Source organism: Ceratosolen solmsi, unplaced genomic scaffold (assembly GCF_000503995.2).
Source record: "Ceratosolen solmsi marchali unplaced genomic scaffold, CerSol_1.0 scaffold6, whole genome shotgun sequence".
Classification (NCBI taxonomy): Eukaryota; Metazoa; Arthropoda; class Insecta; order Hymenoptera; family Agaonidae; genus Ceratosolen; species Ceratosolen solmsi.
The window spans coordinates 14,025,491-14,036,913 of record NW_011948414.1 but is presented as its reverse complement, the minus strand read 5'-3'; the positions used below and the strand labels follow the sequence as shown (position 1 = coordinate 14,036,913).

The window sequence follows — 11,423 nt, the reverse complement described above, 5'->3', positions numbered from 1 at the left end:
ATAGTTCCAATCAATATATTGTGCAAGATTATTAACATCGATATATATGTGTGTGTGTATGTTTATGTATATATTATTGTAAATATTTCACGATAATTAGTTATAACTATAAAATTACCTGAGCTTTCTTTAATTCCTAATAGTTTGACATAAAAAAAAATATATAGATAGGCAAGAATATGGAAGTATAATCATTCGAGAATATCAGAATATTAGATAGATGATACAATTGAAAAGATATCTCGAATAATATAAAATATTTATCGCATTAATATATTTCTTCTAAACGCTGTTTGTGTCAGGTCCCAGTATATTTCACAGGTCATAGTATTATTTAACATATTTTGGTTTGTCTACTCATTAAGGATACAAGTACGCACGAGAGCATTGGTAACGGAATAAGGGTCGCAGTTGCTGCTGGGTCTACGATCTTCTAAATATCCTTTCTTTTCCTCAGCGACACTGCGTGGAACGCGAATGCTCGCATTGCGATTAGCTACTCCCGAACTAAAATCGTGGATACTGCTGGTCTCGCATTTTCCCGTTAACCTACGCTCATTATCTTTTCCTTCACGTGGATCATATGCCTGAATATGTTTATTGTGTTTTTTACTTAACCTCTCGATAGCCCTATCGATTTCAATGATGCCGTTGTCTGAGCGCATTGCTTTTGTTGAAAAATTTGTGTGAGCTCCCGCACCATTCCAATTTCCTTCCACAGGTTTGGGGTCTAGGGTTACAATTACACCATACTCTTCAGCAATTCGGTGAAGTATAAACCTAGAAATCCACAGATCATCACCAGCACTAATACCAACGCTTGGTCCAACCTGAAAAGCAATAGTAAAGATCAAGTAAATTGTCAAATTTTTCGATATTTTAAAAAAATTTTATGCCTTAATATATATATTAATTAAAAATCTTTTTATTTTTCTATAATTTAGTGATAAATTTTTCAAAATGAATAATTTAATCAAACTTGAATAGGCACTTATATCTAGATAAAATGTCAAATAATATGTATTTGAAAGTATTGAGGATATTTTATCCGTCTTTTCTATGTAATTATGAAATGATTTTGAAATAAATCAATATGATCTTACTTATTAAACGTCTTATAAAACTTACGTCAAGAAAAATAATACTATAGAGATGTTAGTTAAGATATTGGAAAAATTTAATAATTAATTGTCTTATTGAGAATTAATTCTTACATTTTACAGAAACAATTAATATTCTTTACTGTAAATTTCAAATAAAATTGCATACATTTATATTGATCTATATAAAATAATAAGAAACTAAGAAAAAGAAACTAAAAAAAGAAAATAATAAGAAATATATATATATATATATATATATATATATATATATATATGTCTTAATGGGAAATACAAATAGAGATAAGTAGATGGATAGAGATAGACAGATAGATAAATAGGTAGATATATAGATAGAGGCGCGAGAGGAGGAAAGTGGAATATAAACGTAAGTATTAATAAAAAGGAAGTCACTATGAAAAGAAATGTGAAAGGTATAATATTTAGGTATTAATAAGAAACTTATAAATAAATTTTACTAATATAATGAATATATATTATTAACTGTAATATTTATATTAATTAATCATTATATTTCTACTTTTTCATATGCTTGACAGAAAGAAATCTTTATGAATTTCACACTTTACTTATTATAACAATTATATATTATTTAATAATTATATTCCTTTATCGAAAATATTTCAAGTCCAGACATCGCTCTTGGCTTGATATTTTTAAATGTATAGTAATAAATTAAATTAATTAGATTAATACGTCAATATATTTAAAAGAAATTAATTTAATTAAATATTGCCATATTACAACTAAATAGAATGTTGACTATACCTGTCCCGATTGGAAATGTATACGAAAATATGTAAAATCCATAATATAAGATTGATCAATAATAGCTTTCAATATGTTATTATTCTTAAGTCCTCTAGTCGGAACTTTTACACTGTTATCCAACATCCTTTCTAAATAACATTCTTTAAAAGCACGTATATTTTTATGAAACGAACTACTTAAGAAAAGAGTTGACAGAATAAAAGGTAAAGAAGATAATTGGTTTTTTAATAATAAACAATATAATACAATTAATAAAAAAGTCTACATCTAAAATTTATACAAATGAAATCAAAGTAGAAAAAGAATTAAAGAGACAAATAACTTTGTAACTATGATATTATATTATAGTTTTATTATATTATTCGATAATTTTTCTAAAATCTAAATTTTTGATAATGAAACATGATAGTAAAATTTTTTTTTTTTCATTCAACTGAAACATCGATAGTACTGATACATGTCTACAAAATTTATAGATTTAGAATATAAGAAAGTATAATTTACAGCACAAAAATTTATTAATAATTATAAGCCTAAATATTAAAGAACTTTTTTTTTTAATATCTTAACTACATAAGAAAAAATGACGTACTAAAATTAATATAATTATAAAGAATACAATATACTAATAAACAAAAGAAAAATCTTTGAATAATAGAAAAAAATCAAATCATGAATTGTTAATTGAAATTATAAAACACTTTGAGTTATTTGATTGGATGTATAAAATAAATAGTTGTCTCTACACAAATTAATTGAAATATATTAACTAAAATTTTAAGTCGATTGTTAAGTAAAAAAAAGAAAAGATTCTTTAAATTCAGAAAGAATGATAAGATAAGAAAATACAAAATATAGTAAAATACAACAATTATAATTGTAATAACTTTTTAGTATTTTTATTGATTGGTTTTATTATTTTTTCATGTGTCATATGTAATTAACTTAAATAAATAGCAATACTCGATATAAAGTATAGTTTCTCAACAGAATAAATAGATACAAATTTATTTATATAAAATTTAATATTGTGATTAAACATAAAATTTAAATTAATAAAAAAAAAATTATTTAAAATTGAATGTTAATATTATTTTAATAGTTTCATCGATGCTATTTCATCTCATACTACACGATTCACATCATAAATGTTAAGCAATATGTAATTTTCCAGAAAATGTTCGATATGGTTAGTATTTTCTATAATACATAATGAAATGTTTAAGTATATGATAATGTATGTGCAATATTATTTTTAATATTGTTATAGAAAGTGATAACCAAGTATTTCTTTGAAGTATTTCAAATTTTAAGGAAAAGAAAAAATTTATAATCATTTGAAGAGAAGACATTTAAACTTACAATTATGGCATTTAAAAAGTCATTACATTATAAACCATTGGATTTATTTCATATAATTGTATTAAACATAACTTTTGAATCGATAAAATATTGATTTAAAATATTTAAAGTATATTTTGCTTTTTAATTTTCGAAAATGATTAAGTTATGTTTTATAATTACAGTGAACTAATTTCTAAAATATAGAATAATATAGGGAAATAAAATATAATTAAAAATTTTTATTAAGCAAGCATTAAAAATTGATAATGTGGAATTTAAAGTATAGAATGTATAAAAAAAAAGAATAGTGTTAGATTGTAAACACTATCTATAATTTGCATGATATACAAATATTGTAAATATATGTATTTAGCATTCAAGAACAAATCTATAGTCCAGTATTCTCTATAATTAACAGCATTAATAATGAATGAAAGTAGACTGACTCAGGACGAATATTTATGTACTTTTTATTTATATAGAAATTATATAGAAATTATAAACATTTCTTTTTTTTACCTATCAACTTAAAATTATTATTTGTTTACATTATAATTTTACGATTTTTTCTATCAGAATTAAATTTATTACTGAATTACAAAAATTAGTTAAGGTAAAAAATATTAAGTTTTTTAAAAAAAAAAACATATTCCTACTAGGATAGTATAAATTCAAAAATCTAATACATGTAGATATAATGTTTTTCCTGTTACGTGATTTGCAATTGAATAATATATAATTTACAATATTTCTTTATATATAATATCTTATTTAATAATTTCTTTATATATTATATAATGTTTCGTAGTAAAAAAAAATCTTACTTGATATTCCCACTGAGATGGCATGACCTCGGCGTTGGTACCGCAAATCGGTACATTAGCATAGAGGCAAGCACGGTAATGAGCCTCAACAATTTCACGAGCAATTACGCGATTGGCACCTACTCCACAATAATAGGGTCCTTGAGGTCCAGGAAAACCGTTCTTGGGCCAACCAAGGGGCCTGCCATCAATGTCTAAGAAAGTATATTCTTGCTCAATACCAAACCAGGGCTCCTCTTTCTTCACAGCAGGAGAATCCATAGCATCCTTGCATGCAAGTCGCTTATTGGTAGCAGTTGGAGTATGATCAAAATTATATGTTTCGCAAAGAACTAAAATATTATTATTACGACGAAATGGATCCTTATAAATTGCCACCGGGCAGAGGAAAATTTCACTGTTTTCACCATGAGCTTGGTATGTAGAGCTTCCATCATATGTCCATATTGGTAGGTCTGTAAAATGTAAATGAACTAATACAATAATGTACAAATTGGTCATTTCTAATATAATATTTTCAAATAAATCATTTTCCTGACCCGATTGATCAGTTTGCGTAACAAATATTATTTTATAAATAAATGGATATTACAAGTATGCAAAGTAATGTGTTAAATTGAATATCAATCAGTATTTTTACTGAAATAAATATCTGATATGCATTAAAAACTTCTATACTTTCTACATTTCGATTATATAAATACAAAGATGTAAAGCGAATCAAATTTTAATAAAAAAAATCCTTAATAATGACTAATAACATCTTCCTTAATAAAGAAATAATCAAATCTATAAACAAATATTAAAATTATTAAATAAATATTAAAATTATTGAATAAATATTAAGATTATTAAATAAATATTAAAATCTTAAAATATGTAAATATTTTGTATTGAAAATAAGTTAACAAATAGGTGTAAGAGAAATATGGTCATTACGTACCCGAAGGTTTATTTGGAATTCCGTTAAGAGTACGCGTTTTGCTTCTCAAACCTTCACCTGTGCCATCAATCCATATATATTCAGCTTGAAACTTGTTATCGGGCTGTGGTAAGTCAAAATATCGATTTAATAATGATTTATCCAGAGCCGCATTTGGCGAATCCTTCAACATCTTTCGAGACATTATACTTATGATGATCCTACAATTAGAAAACGGTTTTAAAATTAATTATGAATTTTTTTTTAAAGTGCAAAAAAACTTTGATGTATATGTATAATAAAATTTTTTAAATAATTATAATAAAATTGTATTTATAGATAAAACTAGTAACAGAATTTACTAGATATATTTTATTTTAACTGTTCAATAAACTAATTAAATAAATTTGTTATAAATATAACAATTTTTTTAATTAAAACAAAATCTATAGTATTCATGTTTCAATGTTTACGCATATATATTTTATATAAATGTGTTTCAATTTTCACGTCAATTTTCATTAGTAGAGAATTCTAAAATATTTCAAAAATAACAGTTGTTTTTGAATTTTAAATATATCAATATTGTAAGAAATTCATAGTTACACAATTCTTATTCTTTAATTGAATTCTAGTTACTAATTAAAAAAATATGTTTCAATATTTTGAATAAATAATTTTACGGATAAGTGTAAAAAATAGAAGATAAAAATATATGTATTATTAGAATATTTCTAATAATTTTACTTATTAAAATTTTATTTACTTAATTAATAGATTAATTTTAGATATTTTAGATATCTTATAAATGGTTAAAGGTCAATATGACGTGAAGATTAAATTTTTATATATTACTTATAAAACAAATTTAAGTAAATAAAAAAATCAATATTAAATCATTAGAAAATTTAGTATTAATTTAGTATTAATTAACTGAATAATTATCCTAATTTTAATATTGTATACTATAAATATGATAATAAAAAAATTACTATGTTAGTAAAAAATTGTGAAAAATCTTATTCAAATTATAACTTAATTTGAATTATAAAGTATAAAATGAATAAACAGTTTTAGTCAAGAAAAATAATGTAAATTTTATTTATTTGACAAACGTTATTTTTATACAATTATCAAATATGAAATTTCTTAATTAAAATCATTCTTATCAAATAAAACGAATTGAAAATATTTTTATTTTTGTAAACTTATGTTGTTGCTAATTCTTCAACAATTGTAGATTATTAGTTATAACACGACTGATAAAATTAAACAATATTAATTTGAATTCAAATATTATTATTTTATACATAAATGGGCTGAATATTAATCAAATTTAAATATTTAGATCAATATTTTATTTATATTAAAGGAAACTGATTTTTATAAAATATAGTATGACTTTTTATAAGTGAGGGTTCTTATGTAAATTCATATTAAACAATATTAAAATCTCTAATATTAATAAAAACTGTCGATATTAAGTATTTTAAAACGATTAAAATTTTTTTTTAATAAACAGTTATTTCTATATACATGTATATTTAAAGAAACGGTTTAAGAATGATCTTAATATAATAGTTTTACTTTGATATTTGATTTTGTCTAATAAAATAATTTAATTAAATTTTTTTTAAAAAATTTAATCTTTTGCAAAAATCGTGTTAGACTTCAAGTATAAGCAGAAATGCATGAAAAGTTATATCAGAAAAAGTGCAACGATGTTATTAGTGGTGATTTTCCAAATACAAAGATTGAAACCATGCTTAAACGACGCCAGAGCTACGATATCAAATTGGAGAGAAGCCACAGAACCATAGTCACGAATGATCACAACTCTTCTTCAATATTAAAAGTAACTTTAAAATAAAAATTTATTCTAATTCATAGTGGGCTTAAATTACAATTAAATCCTATTTTTAATTAAATAAATGTTTGATAAGTTTATTTATATTGTAAAAGAATATATGATATATAAATCTATTGCTAATATGAATAATTAATGGTAAGTAACAAATAATAAAAACTGTTATAAAAATATTACAATGTATTTTTAAATTATAAGAATAGCATCGTAATAATAAAAATTGTCAAAACGAATGAAGCATAATATTAAATATTGCTGCAAATATTATTTCATTAATAAGTCTACACAGAAGAAACTGTGGTGCAAACATGTCAGATAAATCAAATTTTAATTTTATAATTTTATAAACAAATACAAAAATAAAAAACGATAGATTTACAATTCAGATATATAGAGATTGATAACTTGCCAATAATTAAAATATAAATCAATAATCAAAAAGAAATCTGTGATTGACAATCTATGCAGCCTTCTACACTCTTTTAATAAAAAAAATTGTATATATTTCTCTTAAAATTCTACTTAAATAATGGGTCACCTCTGCCAAATTGTAAAAAATATAAATGACAGCAGCTTCTTAAGCTGTAAGTAGAACGTAACTTAAGTCAGTCTATTTTCAAATATGACTAATAAAAAGTGCGCAATGACCATGCTGTTCTTTCGTGCGCGGAATTGGCTTGCCTGAAGATATAAAAACAACTAAAAGTACTTTGTGCAATGTTTTTATATTTTAAATACTATATTTTAACAATGACTTTGAATTGATTCATAAAATATGTAGATACATGTAAATATTACAGTTTCAACGTTTTATAGTACAATTATATTTGTCTGCCTATTACTAGACTATTTACCAAAAATATTAATTAAATATACATAAAATCATGTAATTCTAATTAAACTAAATTTATTAGTAACAGATTTTTAAATAATACAAATAATATTTAATTAATATAAATAACAGAGAATAAACAGTACTTTAAACGTTGTATAATGAGCCAATCTATTTAATACTTATAAATAGAACAGTATTTCTTCTATAAATAGTTCATTATAAATTTCGGTAATTAATTAATTCATGTAGTTTATTTATATATAAGAGCTATCGTGAATTTTATACCAAAAAAACATTTAAGAGTACAGTCAGTCATATACAAATATATATTTGATTAACGTTATCTTTTTTGATAACTATTTATGCATACATACGTGCACACACACGCGCACACACACACACACATATTTATTTATTTATATATATATATATATATATATATATATATACAATAATAATAATAATAATCATAATAATTGTAATTTATTGGTTTTAGATAATCTTTTATTATTAAGCAAGATAATAAGTATATATATTAGATAGTAATAGATCATTACACGAAATCATCAATTATTTAAGTATCAAGAAAATTGTTTTATACGACTGTTACTAATAATAAGTCTGCATATAAAATGCTCGATTCATTTTAACATTAGGAACTTATTAAATTTTTACTTTTAAAAGATAATTATAAACATATACTCAATTTATCATCGGAATATTGTGAGTTACATATTCATTTATAACAAAGAAAAATCAAAACCAAATATACTCACAGACAAAAATATACAAGAGCAGCACGTATTGTGCATGATAAATGATTGACTGCATTTCAGGGCCGCATCAGCACTCGCTATTCACGCAGTGACGCAAAAAAAAATGAAATCAACACTGCACAGTCAACAACGTGAGAATCAGGAAACGCTGGGAAGCGTATGAAATTAACTAATAATTGCTGTGCGAAATGCAATACACTTGGCGTGCTTTACATTTTCGTTATCGATATATCGTGCAAGACTAATTACAAACTCTACAATGTTTATGTTTACTAAAAATCTTGAAAGTTATACGGAAATCCATATAATATTACAAGTATGATCATATAAAAAACATTATAATCTAGCATTAAATATAATTAATAAAATTTGAATTTTGTAAAACAGTACTTTTAATGAATTTGAATCCTATCGTTAATATAATTCTTAGTAATAATATTTATGTCTTTATTCTATAATCGAAATCCTAATTAAAGTAAAATTACTTAAAATTGAATTTCAAAATCATACTTTTACATATTTTAAAAAGAGATTAAAAATTTAATTTCAACACACTGCTTCCATTTTGTAAATTGGTATTTTATTATATATAAACATAATAATACATGATTAATATAATAATGGGGATAATAAAAATATTATAATAACTAATTAAATAATAAATTATTAATGTTTTATTAAGTTAAAAATTAAAATCTCAACAATTAAAATTATTCGAAAATATAAATTTATATAATTTATGAATTACATTCATTTTTAAAAACAAATACACGAACAACTAAATTATTTTAATTATAAATTTGTACTGCACTGGTTTGTAATCAAGCTATTGATTCATAATTATTCATTTATCATTGGCAGAACGTTAAATTACTTTTAAAAAATAATTAAGATAATATTTTAATAAATTGTATAGTATTAATAAAAATAAACTAATTTGTAAGTTTAGAATATAAAACTTTAGTAAATTTATTGTTTTCTAATTATTTATTTATATAATATAATTTATATGTATTGCAACTTTTAAACTCATTTATAAGATATCATTAGTACACTAATTTGAAACATTAATACACAAAATAGTTTAACATAAACTGCACTTTCGTTTAAGTGATATATATATATATATATATATATATAAACATTTACTCTTATTCTGACTATTTCTCTGGATATGATTTTTAATTCTTTTAAAATTATGCATAACATACATAACGAGTTACATAATAAATTATACTACTATTATATTTAATTGTTTATATAATAATGTTATTATCTCAAATTCTAATATTTTAAGTAGTTAATACTTTTATCAATTTTTTTAATAGTAATTCCGCCTTAAATTCATTTTATCCCATAAATGAAAGACGTTAACTTCATAAAAATACTAAATTTTTTAAAACCAATATGTAATATTGATTAGATTTTATTAAACCGTCTATCCAATAGTAAATAAATTAATTTTTAATAGTGAATTACTAAGATGGACTAATTAAAATTAATATTCTTCAATAATTATTTGATGACAAAATTATTTGAAATATAAAAAATTATAATACTCTTTTATATTTGTCATAAATATTGATTACATCTATAGTAAATATAAATAAAAATATGAGAAGATTTGATTTTCCATATTAATATTTATTAAAAAAGATCTACGAATCAGCAAATGAATGCCAATAATTATTTCTACATATATATCTATATAAATAGTTTAATTGAATAATATCTAATTATATTATTTATTCATAGTTACTAGTATATAATTATATCATTTGAACATTTTAAAAATAATAAATATTCAAATTTCAATTTGCCAGAATAGCATAAATAAGAATAACCAAAATAACAAAAACAATCAAAAGCCTTTAATAAAAACATTGACCATTTCGGAAGATGGGAAAAATACTATTAGGAAATCATCATTAAATAAAAATATGATTATAAATATTTTAATCTTTTATTTTTGCTTAATTTATTTAATTATATCTTTAAAATAATAAAGTTGAATTAAATTTTCTTACACAATAATAATTTTATTTGATAAGTGGTGTATTTTTTTCATACAATCTCATTTTTCATCGTTGATTAAAAATAATGATGCAATTATAAATTAAGAACTGAGTACATCGTACATTTTAAATAATATTTTTTTAACTTTTCAGAGTCATTTTGTACTTTGCGTAAAAAAACAATACATTTATAAAATTTATTACACGGTTTATATCTGCAATTTTGCTTTTATTTGAAGAGTTTCAGTAAATATTCTTTAATATAAATTGGAAATTATTCATGCAACATATACAATTTCAATTTCTTAGATTTATAGATTATGAATAGCAAGATATTCAAAATAAAATTAAGTTGAATTTTAGTTTAAAATTATTACGATTTAAAAATAACGTATAACTAGTTTAATAACATTTTAAAATTCAAAACAAGTAAATATGAACCAAAATAAATTATAATACTTATATTAAAAAATATCGTTTATAAAATATTTTTAATTATTTCTCATTTAATTTTTATATAGACGGCGATAATTAGAGAAATAATATTAAAGAAATATTTTCGTTTCAAAGATAAAAAGTATATTTAACTTTATATTATTATTACATTTGAATACAAAGTCAGGTATGATTATCAGTGATAATCCACGAATATAATATTTTATGATTATATATAATACAAAATCTCTATTCGACAAACAGGCACTAACCTTCGAGGCAATAAATCTGTTTTCTTAAATCACAATTCCAAAAAATATAGATTAAATTTCACTTGGATTACGAGATTTATGATTAAATCGTAGACGAGCAGTATGGTTGTATACTGATCAGCTTCTAGTTTGCGCTGCACTACTTATGCGTGCGAACCGCGTGTTGAGGAACTATACTCATGCAAGCGCAGACAGAGAGAGAAAGAAAGTCAATGAGGGTGGGGAAGATACCGAAAGAGTG

At 22.1% G+C, this 11,423-nt stretch overlaps 1 protein-coding gene across 2 annotated transcripts; it reads right to left on the bottom strand.

Annotated features, from left to right (window-relative positions):
• Positions 1-11,334, bottom strand: Gs2 (glutamine synthetase 2). Of its 2 annotated transcripts, none has more exons than XM_011507146.1 (4): positions 11,183-11,334; positions 5,004-5,203; positions 4,061-4,515; positions 1-830 (listed from the first exon to the last, which is right to left on the bottom strand). In XM_011507146.1, the coding sequence occupies exons 2-4, from the start codon at positions 5,185-5,187 to the stop codon at positions 354-356; spliced, it is 1,116 nt and encodes a 371-aa protein (XP_011505448.1). In that variant the 5' UTR covers positions 5,188-5,203; positions 11,183-11,334; the 3' UTR covers positions 1-353. The 2 variants fall into 2 exon arrangements, with proteins under 2 accessions (XP_011505448.1, XP_011505449.1); XM_011507147.1 differs by lacking the exon at positions 11,183-11,334 and adding an exon at positions 8,461-8,707.
• Positions 11,335-11,423: the final 89 nt, after the last annotated feature.